Source organism: Lampetra fluviatilis, chromosome 1 (assembly GCF_964198595.1).
Source record: "Lampetra fluviatilis chromosome 1, kcLamFluv1.1, whole genome shotgun sequence".
In the NCBI taxonomy this organism is placed as follows: Eukaryota; Metazoa; Chordata; class Hyperoartia; order Petromyzontiformes; family Petromyzontidae; genus Lampetra; species Lampetra fluviatilis.
Genome location: NC_136275.1, coordinates 24,372,098 through 24,387,738, shown reverse-complemented (window position 1 = coordinate 24,387,738; position 15,641 = coordinate 24,372,098). Strand labels below are relative to the sequence as shown.

Genomic DNA, 15,641 nt, shown 5'->3' with positions numbered 1-15,641 from the left:
ATCAGATCTTACCTCAACCAAACTTAGTAGATTATTGCTCGCAAATGTGGATTCCAATGCCTCACGGTATACATAGTATAATGGAAAAGGTTGAAAGAGATTATGCAGGTAATGGCAAAGGTACAATTGGTAGTGGTTGCAGACTGGCCCTGTGTTAGCTTGGGACCCGCATACTTTGCTTTGTAAAAAAATGTGGGTTGTGTGTTCCACATCTAGTGATGGTACTGGCCAATTGGGAGCCCTAAGCAGAAATTATTTTGTGGGGCCCTCTTTCAATTAATGAATATCCTCATGAGATGACAAAATACAGTATATAGATAATATACATAGCTGTAGTGAGATAACAGAAATATAGACAAATATAGATAGGTATTGAAAAGAGGGAAGAGAGATGCGGACATGATACAGTTGAGATAGATGAAGTGTCATGTGCTATGTTCGTAAGCTGATTTTGTTTACGAGCATCATTTTAGCTAATATTTGATGCACCCATATTTTTGTTAATTAATCCGGGGACCTTGTGTTACTTGGGTCCCTGAGCTTTTGTCTTGGTTCGTTTATGGCCAGCGCCGCCACTGTCCACACCACCAATGACCTTGAGCGTTTTGTTCTGCACGCTGCCATTCGCAGGGAGCCCATGGAAGCCGTGGAGCCCCTGGTGGCGATGGGTCACCTGGCGCAAAGGTAGCACCGCTTTTTATACCGACCCTGCACATCCCATGCAATGCAAAATTGTACTTGTTGAGAGGCAGGCTGTGTTGATACATTTTGAAACGAAAAAAAACATGATTCAGGGCTTGTTTTCACAAGTAATTACAATCTGCAAGGTAATATAAATCGAAGAGAATTATCATTCTGAAACTACACCTACAACATAGCCGGGGTACCCATTTACATTCATTATTCTATTTTGTTTAGTTTGTTTTTATATTCGCCCTGGCTGATCGAAGTTAAAGTACAGGAATAATTAAATTTTGTAGCTTAAGAGCTTATTTGAAACACTTTGGCATACGTTTATGCAACATTTCACATACATGTTGTTTATTCCATTTATTGTTAAATATCCCGTTTCACGGCCTTTGTATAACATTAACATATTGCATGATTTTAGAAATCAAACCATTTCATTACATCATACTGTGTGACATTAATCTTCAACAACAAAACCACTGAGAAGATGCAATTATGATAATTAAATATACAAGGTTTACATTTAAGTTCATGCTATAATCAGTTTACACCTTAGATGTGAATGTTTCTAATGTGTGAAGTGTGCAATGTATGGATGTATGTTGAACTTCTTTCGCACCATACCTAGCCAACCTTGCTAATCGGAGGTGCAGCGAAGGAGTGCAAACTTAACACAAAAAGCAGTTCTGTGCAATGATGCCTTTGAGTTCATGCAACATCAGAGCATTACGCATCACAGTAGCTCTCATTATGTTCAAGAAGTTGCTGAGAGTGGCTCAGGAGTGTGATGTGTGTTAACTTCCCCGCTCACAGGGACCTCCTGGAGAGAGGGGTGCCACAGGCCCAGCTGGAGCTAAGGGTAATTCTGGAGACCCTGGCAGGCCTGGCGAGGCCGGACTTCCTGGTCCTCGGGTAGGTCACAGCATCGCAGGGTATCTTGTCGGAGCAGTGTACTTGGTCGCATCAATATGATTCAGTACGACAATGTCTTTCATCGTAGCAGTAGCAACAGGTTTCGTAGTGATAAAGTGTCTCATTATGCTCATGTTCCCCACCGCAGGTGTTTCATTTAAAATAGCAAAGTGTTTTGTCACTTACAGCAATGGTGACTGTGCCTATCCGAATGTAATAAAATAAAGTGTTCCATTCATCTCTCTTTCCCCATTAAATTAAAAGTATATTTCAGCACATTCAGTACGTAATTTCGCCAGCAGCATTTGTTTAAATAAGGGCATTCTGGAACCCGCATTAAAACGTTTTCAGTCTCATCATTAGTGAGGCATGTTAAAAAAGATTTATTTTTTATAATGCTCTGCAGCCAAAGGAAATCTGTAGTAGCAGTAGTAGTGGACCTTTAACAAATGAAAAGTTGGTCATATACATCCTCAAAAAGACAAGTGAAATGATGAGCTTGTAACTGACCATGACGTGTTGGTGCGCGTGAACTGTAGGGTTCCACTGGAAGTCCCGGACACGCTGGCAGCGATGGCAAAACCGGTCCCCCCGTGAGTGCCCTGTCTGCCTGGTTTCATGCTCCTTATAGCCCAGTCAATGTCTAAACGACCTCTGCCAAGAGCATGCATATTGATGTATTTGGGTGGTTGTGCATAGTGGACGTGTGTGTGTTTTTTTCTCCGTTTTGTTCCAATATGTGTTCTGACTTTCACATATTATTGATGCGTAAAATTGCAAAGTTCAATACAGGTTCACATATCTATCGACCGTGAATGTATTTTGATGGCTTTGCCGTTTGTGTTTTTATGCAACTGATTTATGAATGACCATCCTATTTCGGCAAGCTGAGAACAGTAATTATGTTTCAAGAATAAATAAAAACAAGATAAACGAAGTCCCATTTTTCTGAGCATTAAAGCATTGCTGAAACAATAAATTTCGATATGCATATTTTTCTGCTATAGCCAATGTGTAAATATTTGTTATTATTTTCACCTAGGTTTTATTATATAGACTAAATTTAAAAATAAAATGTCAACATATATATCATGATGGCATAGACATATGTGTGTTGTTTCAATTGTTCTTTGTTGCTATGATATATTTGTGTTTATTTAATTTGGTGAAGATAAGCCCATTATATCATGAATCGATACTTTGATGGAGATCACTGTTGCACTCATTGAATGTATCAAATGGTGGGTGTGATAATCTATTTTCTGAAATGTATGTACACGCATGCAAAATGGTATGCCAATGTTACATTGGAGCTAATTGAGCAACACTACTGTGAGAATGAGATAAAAGAGAAATATAAACAATACATTCGAGATGGCAAAAACAAGACGAATAAAAAATAATTAGTACTTGAATCAAATGTCGACGCTTATTTGTGACAATTCGTGGGGTGAATTGTTCCTTGTGCGTTGAATCAATATGTCCTTCATGTCCCATTGCCCTCCTGCCCGTGGACTTTCATCTGAATACAGGGCCCCGCTGGAAATGATGGTAGCCCTGGATCCCCTGGCGCTGCTGGTGCTCGTGGCGCTCCTGGAGCAATGGGTTTCCCCGGTGCCAAGGGCCCATCCGTAAGTGCCCCTGAATTTAAACCCCACTCTTGTCTCTGAAATGTGTAATTTTCCTTTCAGTCTGTATGATGATGGCTTAATTCATTTGACGTGAGTGGCATTGAATTCCCATGGATTAATTCATGGCTAGAGGATCAATGTTTGTAATTACTTCTCATTTTCGGAATTGCCTAGGTTCATTAAGTATTTCACACACACATTGACCTACTGTCATCTGTAGGTGTAGGCGATGCATGCTGAAATACAGTTGAAAATATTCTCATTCATTGTTATTGATTTCAATGTACAATTACAACCGCCTGCTGTAGGTAGCCTGCTCAGTCACAGTGGAAACATTTGAAGCACAATCATGGGTTTATCGGCAGATTCATTTAGTCCACATCATTTCACGAAATGTTACCCTGAAAATATTTTCACCTTACTGGGGAAGGGCACTGGGAAGCAAACAGTGGCTTTTTTTTTAAAACAGAGCAGTGGCAGCTGGACAGGAGGTGTATTCAAAGTCCCTCACCCCATCCTCTGAATTTTGTTTATACGTGACTGGTCTCAGTGGGAGATGAGGTGTTCTCCGGAATGTTGATTAAAACACCTCAACGTACAGGGTGTTTTTTTGCTGTTCTCTATTCACAATATTTTTTTAAAAAATCAGTGTTCAAGTCGAAGGGATTTTTTTTACACGAGGATGAAAAATTGTACAATTTCAATTGACATCCCATTCAGGATGCCGTTGTTTTGAAGGGGATGCATTAAATAAAAGGGAACAATACATGTATCAACGCACAGATGCCCTTTTAGATATCAGAGACAGTTGACTTCCAAGTTATTTTCATCGTGAAAAAAATATTATTGCAGCTCCCAGGCACTTGAAGTGTACCGTCGACATATACTGTTAGCAGTGATGCAGTGGTGGTGCAGTGGTTAGCTCCCTACACTATGAGGTGAGTTAAATTTCAGCTGCCCTGAGCTCCAGTACTTAATTTTAATCTGTACAATTGTAACCTGCGTTCTCATCACTCAGACTTTAGTCATGTTGACCGCTCATGTCAATGGCCTTTGTGAATTAACTCAATGTCAACGGTCTTTGTGTCCTGTGTGTTCCCCTAGGGTGAGTCTGGCAAGCCTGGAGAGAAGGGCTCTGTTGGACCCCTTGGCCCCATTGTAAGTGCCCTCTGCTCTCTGAGCCGTAATGTGTATTCCATCCACAGCATGTGTTGCTTATACTCAGTACCAAAACATAGCTGGCATGAGTGTTGTTGCAATCCTCATGAACTGGATGCATGAAATCAGTCTCGGGTTCTCGAGACCAGTCCTCGGCCGTGAGGCAGCTCATGGACATTTGATCAGGTTTTTTCCCTTGACCTTGACCTCAGGGGTCTGGCTTTTGGTGCCTTCAGTCCAAGGGATTTGAGGAGTTGGGTGTTTGAAACGCGTTAAGATCGTTAATGCATGAGATTTGTCATTGTTTGTGTAGCCACGGGTCATGGTAACTATCAACTTTAGTATATAGTTGTGTTCCCTTTATGGTCTTACCATGGAGATAACCAGCCAAATTGACCCAAGGGTTACCCAAAAATTCGCACTTAAATCCATCGATTAAAGGATAAGCCTGGCCGACCAAGGCAATGATGTCACACATCACGCACTCACATCTGCTCCCGAGGACGTCGTGTGACATCACACATCATTACGGGAATTGACACTTGCCTTGACATAAAAGGCTCCTAGCCTGATGGCTTTCAGCCTTGACCTCGTGGGTCCCAACCTTGAATCTCAGACTCTACTTGAATTGTACTTGGTAGAAATGTTATTAAATGTACAACACTAGTCAAAATAGCCAGAATTTTAGACAATGAGATCTCTTTGCCATTTGGACATAGAACTTTGTCCTATTGCTATGTCTAAAGATCAATAGGCGAGTGATATTTTACCTTGTTCTGGCCTCCCCTAATTTGACTCAGCGTTACATGAGTACCTGTTACGGTACATAAACGTCAATCCTGGTGAGGCACAGGTTGGCTAGGCATGGTGCTGGCCACACCACCTCCCCGTGTGCCATGCAACGCCTTTGTAGGTTCTCACTCACAGCACCTGCCAGTGTAGCCTGCGTGGCTTATTTTAAGAGTATGAGAACTAGTAAAAACAACTAAATACCACACTGTCAATCATAGTGGTCCAACAGTGTTAATTGCAGTAGAGATACGAGTTATTGTGCAGCGTAATTGTCTCTAAAAAGGGACAAAGCTGTCACTCGAAGTAGAATCAGTAATGGAAGCTGACGCATTTGGACAGTTTCATGATGCAGATGTTGACCGACTGTATTCCGTGCTTTCTCACAGGGTCTGCCTGGCAAGGATGGAGATGCTGGCCCTGCTGGTCCCGCTGGGCCTGCTGTGCGTAACCATGCTGAGAAAACCTCCACACCTGCACACACAGCAGCAGCAGCAGAATTCACTCGCGAAAACGCAGCGGCACACTCAGGGCCCCAGCGCGCCGTGTCTGACATCCCCTTATGTAATCAGTCCTGCTTGGTCAGACATCTCTTGTGAAGGTCCTCCTGAAAATAAATTGGAAACACTCAGCGAGTATTTATTTAACATTGTCGAGGGCATTATTGTAATTCATTCCTTTTATCTTCATATTATACTGTCATGGCCTTATATAGAGGTGTTTCTACTACTCCATTATTATTACGGTATAATTCATGACCTCAATAGAATTATTCCATTATACACTTTGTGTCTAGGTGGGAGCCCAATTGAATACACTTGCAAGAAAAGCAAGAGTAGATGTAATTCTGTAGGAACAGCTTTCATTGTTTAATTCAGTTGCAGATCAATTTTTAATTGGAGCCATGCGCTGTGACATCAACATGCCATATTGCACTCTGGCAATTTATGCATTTAATAATGCCCTCACAAGAATCACTCACAGCTAACAGCTCCTTGCAACCTGGCTCAGTGGCAATCACGCTAAGCACCAAGCTACCCAAATGCCTTGCAACACATCAGAAATACATTACCCTATTCAACTGCATTTAAATTAGTCAATTTCCTACATCTCCAGTGACTACAAACCTCATTTGCCAATAATGTATACTCACTTTTGAAAATAACTGCCTCATCCTTTTCATAGTATACTTTTTACAATGGCATGTTTAACTGTATAATTAAACCAGTTTCAGTATGATTATACAATGCCAAAATTATTTGGATTATTAAAGCATCTACCTACAATTTTATCTCAATTAATTTACATATTTACTGACTGATTTTCATTTCCTCATTTGATATAGTTATTTTTTGTGATGTTGTAAACCAAACTCACCCTGGTCTCTGGAGTTCTCACCTGCCTGAGCAAAAACTAGACTTCATCTAAACGGGCTTTTACTGAATTTAATAAGAGTACATACTAAAACGTCTACTTTTTCGCAGTTGGTAGTATTAAACTACCGCTTTCAAAACCGTAGTTCAATTTATGAGCAGGTCACAAACCCTGTTGTCCGCTGAAGTAAAGAAAAACATCATACTCTGCTTTCTTTTCATGGAAATCAAAATGAGCAGCAGGAAAAAGAGAGTAGGAAGCCCGGGTGTAAAATCAAAGTATTTTTTTCGTCTACGAATGCACTGACATGTCTGTCTCTGTGTGTGTCTGTGTCTTGCATTACGGATATAATGAACAGGGTGCTGGTGGAGAGAGGGGAGAAGCAGGTCCCGTTGGTGCCCCTGGTTTTCAGGTATCAGCTAACAGTGTACATTCATACCACATCCGGCCCGTATAAAATGTGCTCCCCTTATTCATTTTTTATATCCCGTCACATTTTGTTATGTAAAAATAATTAATTGAATACAACACTACACGACAAATCACACGAATGAATCCAGACAGAGTCTACATGTTTTGCATTGTGTGTCTGAGTTTAACAAAAAGCTCAAAATAGTTATGCGTAATGTATGTCCTGTCAAGCTGGAGTTAATGCAATTGAAGGTCATTCATTGCCTTTGTTTTATGAAATTGTTAAATGTAATATTAATACCTCTGCAACCATTACAACACATTCTACACAGTATATATATACAACTATGTATTCCAAATGGAACGTCTACTATATGACAATGCCATGTGAAGGAGATGGAGGCAGTGGCCCCATGACACAGTGTGTGACTGCAGAGTTGCAGGCAGCACTGTTCACCACAGTTGTGATCATCCGAGGGTGTTGCCCGGTGTTGCGGTGGGCACAGCGTTCTGACAGCGTCGTTTGTCGTGCAGGGATTGCCTGGTGCTCCTGGTGCGCCTGGAGAGCCTGGCAAGGGTGGCGAGCCGGTAGGCATCTTGACAGTGCATGGCCTGCACGGATGTCTCTTTCAGACACGCACACACACACACATACGGACATGCACGCAAAGTCACAAATGCATGTGCACACACGCGCACGTGTATGCGAATACACACATTATCGCAAACATTTACGCTGCTTGAATCGTGGTTATCACAAAAGAGCATCATCAGCATCACTGAAATGACCCTCATCACGTGATCACTGAACATTTAAGGAAGTGTTTTAAAGCTGGTGAAGATTTTAGAAATATCGGTGCAGAAAATGCACCCGTCTAGTGCTGACATTTATGGGGGGGGGTTCTCATAAATAAAAGGTTTTTGTGTTTATTTTTTGTAAATGTACACAGGTCTCTTCCACTCCTCTGTCTGCACAATGAAGGGATTCCTGAAACAAAAGCTTGTTTACACTCATGTGGAGTCTCAGTAATAATAATAACAACCACAGTCTACGCCTCTGCCAGTACACAGCATGAAATGTAATTGACTGTAAATGTAGTTTTTCACTTTCAGGATTGTCTTAGGTGTGGTTGCAACTGGCGAGGTGGTTGCGGGAGGTCGTGGGTTCGATCCTGAAACCTGACACCTGTATACAGTATTTGTTTGCATGTTCTCCCCGTGGTCGCGTGGACTTTTGTCTTGAAACATGCGTTTAGAGCATTTGGCTGGCATACATGTCCACGCGATAAGCCACTTCGTTGAGCTATCATTTGTGGCCAGGTCGCTTCTGAAATAAGAGCTTTCTAGCTCAGTGGGTCTTACCTGGATAAATAAAATAAATATTGTGTTTTTAATGTCATTGTTATGTGTGTTGTGGGTAGTTGTCCACTGTGCTCTGCTCTGTCCCTGTAGGGTCTCCCTGGTGAGAATGGGATGCCTGGTGGTGCTGGTCCAAGAGTAAGTGTTGCCTCCCCACCACCAATGCTTCTCTACGTCAAACGCACAGCCTTACGCAGGAGCCAGTGCCTCAAGCGCAGGTGGCACCATTTGGTCAAGAAAAGTAGTCCCTCTTAACACGTGTAAAAGTATGAAAATTGCATCACGAAACACGATGAAACTACAGAGTGAATGAAAGATCGATTATGGTTGCCATGTGGTTGAGTTCCGTTTTACGGAACTGAGTTGGATAACTTAGTTTTTCAATACTTACGCGTATTTGCAAAAACAAAGACAACCATTTGGAAACAGAATACGTGGGCACTTTCTTGGTGGATTGTGGGTGATATTATACATAAAAACAAAATAACCACATTGGTAGGAATGTCTGTTTCATTATTAAAACAAATGTCCACCAATGCATCTGCCATCTAAACCAACGTTCCCTAAACTTGCACTGATTTTAAATTTTCTTGAGTCTTATCTGCAGAGCGTGGCCTGATGTTACAGGCAAAATCAATCATAAAACCATAACCAGTTAAACTGTACCCATCCACCCCATAGTCATTGACTAATATAAAGCGTGCATAACATAGTCTGTAACAACAAATGCACGAAATTTACAGCAGGATAAAACCCAAGCCAGAAGATGAGGCTTCAGCTGAGCGGTACGCGTGACTGTGTGTTCCTGTAGGGCGAGCGTGGAGCTCCCGGAGAGAGGGGAGAAACCGGCGCAGGGGGCCCACCCGGACCCCGTGGAAGCAACGGTTCTCCTGGCCAGGATGGAGCTAGGGTACGTGCCATGGCGGGCGATGAAAACGGGCGATCCTGGTGGCCCGACTCGGACAACGAATTCACGATCCCCACGTTCCCACGGTCCCAAAGATCCTGCCAGCTGACAGCACCACATAGTGGTCCTAAGCTTCACGGGACAGCAAGCTCTATTAACTGGGACCGTAGCACCAGGACCGTTGGTAGACGGTACTGTCCTCTGAGCCTGTAATGTGTGACTATGAGACTTGTTATGCACACAAACAAACACACACACTGGCTTGGCTCACACTGGCTTCATTATCAGTGATCTTCATGGAGAAGATGAGGTCCTTTACCTGCTGCACCAATTATGCTTTTGGGGTTCGAGCAGTCGTCGGCGAGATCGCGGGCCAGCAACGTGACTCCTGACACCTTTCACGGGGACCACTGGCAAGGCATGGCCTCAGTAGGTGCTTGATAACTAAGCAGTTACAAAAAAACTATTCTTAGCCTTTGAGCATATGTTGTCTGAGATGGATGCTCGGAATGTCATGGCAAGACAGGCTAAGCAATGTACAAGTCTGGAAGAGAACATGACAGGTGAGTGTTGTAGACGTGATTAGACAATCATTATTGCACCGGGTTGGACACATTTGCGGATTGGTGGAGGGCCGGGTAATGAGACGTGCATTGGGAATGGTCTCCACAAGTCAGACCACCAAATGAGATACCTCAGAGCAGATGGTGAGATACGGTTGTGGCAGATCTTAGATGCCACGTGTCTACTGTGCAGCAGCTGCGGATCTGGCAGAAGGTAGAAAGCATTGGCAACGTGTGGTAGCAGCAAGAGCTTTGGCCATGATGACATCTTGATCTTGAAGGCCACGTATCCCTTGTGATGGTGCCTGACTAAACGGGAGGTCTTGCTCTTCGTGTGCAATCTGCAGGGTGCTGCTGGTCCCCCTGGTCCCGCGGGCACTGTTGGTGCTGCCGGCCTGCAAGGGATGCCGGGAGAGCGCGGAGCTTCTGGTCTGCCTGGCGCCAAGGGCGAGCGGGTGAGTACACGGCCCCCTGCGGGGGAGACGCGGGCATGCGTGTGGATTTGTTCAAGCCCCTAAACACTGCGTGGCATTAGGACAGAGTCACACAATGTGCGTATGAATGTTGAACCTTTTTGCACCCTACGAAGGACATCAAACTAAACACAATTTCGATTTTAAATGCCTATGATGTTACTATTGGAGATACCTGCATGTATAGCGATACTAGTTTCACAATCCTAAAAGTGCTATTACAGGATTTCAAGAAGCAATACAAATTGGTATGCTTATCTTGCTTCGCGAATCTGAGATCATGATACCTTGGCAATGGTCATATCAAACGGTTTGTGTTCAATTTATTACATTTGTAGATATTAAATAAATTCAGCAATACCTTGGTAAATGATATAAATTTGTTGTGTCTCTTGCAATTAAGAGCTGCTCATCTGGGACAGCCTAAATTAATATATGGAAGGTATTTTCAATGAGCGATACAGCTAAATATATAATATACAGTATTTTTTTTATGAGAGAAAGCCAGTATTGGGGAAATACCTGTAATGCTGATGGGCATCACATTGCTATATCATTGTATTGCAATCTAGAAGTGGGATCACGTGCCTTAAAGAACTATAGTTGCCAACATCATATCAGTATTTCATGAATGAGAATGGAACTTTTTAGCATATTATATGATACAAAATGTTCAATTCAAGAATAGGATCAGAATTATTTAATGATGTTGTGGTGTCAGCAAAGCTGAGTTTGATCATAAATAAATAGTTACTACCTAAAATACATGAATAATGCATGCGCATTTACTGCATTGTAAATTTGTCCTGCAGCATGATGTCATTGTGCCTGTGACTGTGTGATATCCCCCAGGGCGAGGCTGGTCCTGTTGGTATCGCTGGTGGTCCCGGCAAGGATGGCCCCAGGGTGAGCGCCTCCTAATTTTCTCATCCGCAGGAAGTCACCCCTGGTTATAGCTCAGAAACACGACCACTGCACTTTCACACTATCCTGCAACGTTCGAGCGCTAAGCATTGTTTTTGCCCACATGAAGTCGATACAGCACAACACCATGAGCATATTGTATCTTTCGTTGGAAGGCCACTTAACATCCTCTGAAAACAGGGTTACTTTATTGGTAGGCTTTGCATACAAAACAGACTTCGTGATGACTACAGTTTATTCGAAGTCCATAATGCTGGTTTTCATGAGATGTTCGGTAGGTATGTTGAACAGTGCAAAGTAAAAAAACTTCAGTAAGTTTGCAGTTCATAAATATTTGTAGGGCCAAGAAGCACAGTTGAAGAATAGAGATTGCCACGAAGCTTTCTTATAAAGTGTGTGTTTGAGAATGTGTTTCCTGACAATGAAACCCCAAGTGTGTGACCACTGGAGGGAGTAGCATTTCATGGCTTGTAGAAGCGCAATCTTGAGACCTATTCTGACCACGGAGAACAAAACATGCAATCTCTTCACTTGGAAATTCTGACAGTTTGTCTTCATCTCGCCACATCTAGAAATAAGTCTGAAATACACAATCGTTGTTAAATGGTAGTAAAATTAATCTCTGGCTCCTAACACCAAAACAAGAAAAGTGAAAAATGAATATTGGTGTTTCATGTTATCCAATCATCGATTAAGAACAGAACAACGCATGAGTCAATAAAACACAACAAATTTGAACCACGATTAATTGTGTCTATCTGTCCTGCTTTAATGTATATTCGCGTGTGTCCACCAGGGATTGAGCGGTCCAGTCGGCCCTGCTGGGCCCACCGGATCCAACGGAGAGAGGGTGAGTTGTCACCTTTGCGCCCAGCACCACCTCAGTGTCTTACCACGCCAGTGTGATGCCGATAAACCCGACACATAGTGGGTAGCGATTTAAAATCATGAGCACTGCATGTTTATCCCTGTGAAATCCTGCTCATGTTTCTTTTCTTTTTCCAAACTAACTCACAGTTGATTTTATTGTCCTTTTCCCGCACCTCCGATTAACATGGTTGGCTATGTATGGTGTGAAAGAAGTTCAAGATACATACATACGTATAACCCTAATTAAAAATCCATGAAAACAGCCTATTTTATACCTATGATTAGTGATGCCTATTACATTTTACAAAGGGTTTCAATGTAATTGAATGTATCTAAATCGCAACACGTTTGAGCCTAGATTCGCCTTTGGAATAGCTCTGCAATTTCCTTACTTAATATACACATGCCGATGTGACCTTTAAAGTTACAGACTACATAGGGGCCGTCCATAAATAACGTCACGCACCTTTGGGGGAGGAGGGGGGTCAGACATTTGTGACGATGTGTGACGAGGGGGGAGGGGGGTTTGAGAAATGTGACGTCACATCAAAATGCGCAACTTTAAATAAATATTAATTAAATAAGAATTGTTATAACAACACTACTTTTGATGAATTTTCATTAACTATTTGATTATTTAAATTTACTAAGGTCACCTTTTATTTATTCCATGAAGGAGCATTTTGCTTCTCCATGGGAGAATGGAGAAGCATACATTTTTTTTGATGATTGTTGTTAAAATGTTGATTCTAATGATTCTACCAGGGTTTTTCATTCTGTGGAATGAATATGTGAGTGTTATAATTGTACTCTCCATTTTGCTTCGTTCTACTACAAAGTTTCAAGTATTTTTTAGTTATAATTACTTTTAATATTTGATAATTATAAGATAATTTCAATATAATATTCGGAACATCTGCAGTTTTAATTAGACGTTGAATATTTTTAGGTGAATTTTATGCTAAATTTCAGCTTTCCAAAGCCTCCTTTTTAATACATGTTTTCTCCTACAACATCAGAGTGCAGCGCCACATTAAATGACAATAGTTTATAGTGATTTGATGCATGTTTTATTTTCAAAATGGAAATATGGTTATAGGGGGGGGGCAGAGCTTTGTGACGTCATATTTTAGGGGGGTCTGACTTTTTATGACGCCGTGTGACGAGGGGGGGGGGGTAAAAAATCGGCCAAAATCGCGTGACGTCATTTATGGACGGCCCCATAGGTATAATTGAAGCTTAACTTGTTCCGCTTTAAGGGTTCTATAATATAAGGCACATATCTGATGTCTGCACTGCTCAGACGAAAGATGAGCAAACGCGTGATCTCACTCTCATGACGGATTTTTCCGGGTAGTGTAGGTGGTGTAGTGCACGTGTGTGACCACTGGAGGGAGATATCCCAATGAAACACGACAGCCCTTTGAATTACGTTCATTTACAGGTGTTCTTGAAAACATTGCACTTGCCTGCAATGGCACCCACGAGGAGCGTTTAACGTTACTCACATCGTATTATTTTCCAAGTGTATTTTTAAATGCAGTGTATTGTTCAATACACGTGTTGCCTGTAATACAATTATTGCATTCACTAACATGCACAGAGTGAGCCATATGGTGCTGTCCTGTTATATTTCGCGTAGATGCATTCTTATCAAGACAACTGCAGGCCACCACATCACCTGGAATACGCCCAATCTTGTCAGATATCTGGAAGCTAAGCAGTATTGAGCCTGCATAGTGCTTGGATGGGTGACCACTATGCCTAAAACAGATGTTGTAGGCTGTTTTGTGGGACTACGTTGTCAGCAAGACACAGTGCTACAAACTCAATATGTTGTAATGTATTATGCCTCAACGTATATGCTCACCGAGTTCGCTCAGCCACACTGACCAGCGTAGTGAAGTGTGGTGCGCAATAAAACCCTTCCGAGACGCACAGTGTGGGGGGAAGGCCCTCATGCAGTCGATGTGGTTTGGCAAAGGAGCTGTCGCCTTTGCAATGCGAGCCACATGTTTGTTGTGCATTGTGTCCGTGCCGGTGCACGTGATGTTTATGGTGGTGTCGTGTCGTTGCGACTGCAGGGTGAGGGAGGTCCTCCTGGCCCTGCTGGCCCCGCTGGTGGTCGTGGAGCTCCCGTAAGTATCAGCAGTCGCACGTCCACTTCTGTGTTTGTGCACACATCCTCCTTTGATCCAATAATAGAGAGGTTTTGTTGGGGGGTTAGATGGCGTAAATATAAATGTGTCGTTAAACCCGCCACCACCCGACACAGCCAATTAGCAAGGTTTGTCACGTAAACAAAACATGGCAATTAGTTACGAGTTCAGCACACCGGTGTATTGGATAGTAAACCCACGACAATTTCAATTCGAATACGGCATTTCGCCGCTAATTACAGCCATCTTCATCAGGTGACATCCAGAATCTTGAAGAATTCCTCCTGTTTCTGTCTTAAATAGAAGGGGTAAATGTGATGTCGTCACTGTGAGCCGATCAGGTGCGAAGACCAGGGGTTAATGTAGTCATATAAATTACAATAGATACCTATTATTAGTTGGATTAGTCACAATAAATCAGCATACATAATTTATGCACGTGGTACATCCTCCTCTGGACGATGGACAGGTGCTCGCTGACCTGTGACCGGCCTCGCATTGTTTACCCCATAACCTGTCCAGCATCAGGTTTACACATTGAGACATCATTTCATACACCGTGTTGAGTAAAACTGGACAGGGGTTACATTTCTCAAGCTGTCTAATATTATCACTTTAAATCTGTCAACATCTGCTGTTGGTGGAATGGTGACTTAATATAGTAATGGCCCCACCACTTGCTCATGTGCCTTATTAGGCACATGCCAATTATATGATTCACGATCTACAAAAGTCCATGTGGGCTGTAATGGGACGTTTGTGCTATTGTGTATGAGTGCAAGTGCTGGAGCACACATGTATCTACGATCTCATCTGTTTCTGTTTATATTTCGCATTTCAACAACACTGATAGCACCACTCTGACATATTACCCAACCGCTGCACTGATGGTTCATTAACGTTTGTGTACCTCCTCCCATGACAGGGTGAGCGTGGCGAGCCAGGTCCTCCTGGATCAGCTGGATTCCCAGGGGCTCCTGTAAGTGCCACAGATGATCATACCATGAATGCCTCAAGATCATAATTACCATGAAGCACTTATAGACATGGCCAAAGTAAGGTTTCATATCAAGGGATTTTGGCATGTATTCCCACCAATATTTACCTTCTCGAACACGAGTCTTCAGTCCTACCTTCATGGCTATAATGCAATAAAGAGGTGCATTGTTGCATTCATTTTCACTCCACCACACTGAAAGTCATACTCGTCATACGTTCATATCCAAATGCCGCATATTGTCGCACGTGCGGAATGTGTCACGATGATTATACGCGTGTGCACACAGGGCGCCGATGGTATGCCCGGGGCACGAGGTGAGGCTGGAGAGACGGGAGCCCGTGGAGAGCCAGGCCAGGCCGGACCCCCAGGAAACAGTGGTCCTTCTGGCCCTGTCGTGAGTTAATTAATATTTTATTCATTC

At 42.6% G+C, this 15,641-nt stretch overlaps 1 protein-coding gene across 1 annotated transcript in view; it reads left to right on the top strand.

Moving 5' to 3' along the window:
- Nucleotides 1-15,641, top strand: part of LOC144930969 (uncharacterized) — a 58,270-nt gene that overhangs the window by 30,809 nt on the left and 11,820 nt on the right. The window contains exons 20-35 of the mRNA XM_078858540.1: nucleotides 631-684; nucleotides 1,504-1,602; nucleotides 2,142-2,178; nucleotides 3,135-3,233; nucleotides 4,338-4,391; nucleotides 5,570-5,623; nucleotides 6,913-6,966; nucleotides 7,500-7,553; nucleotides 8,418-8,462; nucleotides 9,136-9,234; nucleotides 10,142-10,249; nucleotides 11,120-11,173; nucleotides 11,988-12,041; nucleotides 14,146-14,199; nucleotides 15,146-15,199; nucleotides 15,507-15,614. Coding sequence (XP_078714666.1) covers nucleotides 631-684; nucleotides 1,504-1,602; nucleotides 2,142-2,178; nucleotides 3,135-3,233; nucleotides 4,338-4,391; nucleotides 5,570-5,623; nucleotides 6,913-6,966; nucleotides 7,500-7,553; nucleotides 8,418-8,462; nucleotides 9,136-9,234; nucleotides 10,142-10,249; nucleotides 11,120-11,173; nucleotides 11,988-12,041; nucleotides 14,146-14,199; nucleotides 15,146-15,199; nucleotides 15,507-15,614 — 1,081 coding nt within the window. The remainder of the gene's footprint in view (nucleotides 1-630; nucleotides 685-1,503; nucleotides 1,603-2,141; nucleotides 2,179-3,134; nucleotides 3,234-4,337; nucleotides 4,392-5,569; nucleotides 5,624-6,912; nucleotides 6,967-7,499; nucleotides 7,554-8,417; nucleotides 8,463-9,135; nucleotides 9,235-10,141; nucleotides 10,250-11,119; nucleotides 11,174-11,987; nucleotides 12,042-14,145; nucleotides 14,200-15,145; nucleotides 15,200-15,506; nucleotides 15,615-15,641) is intronic.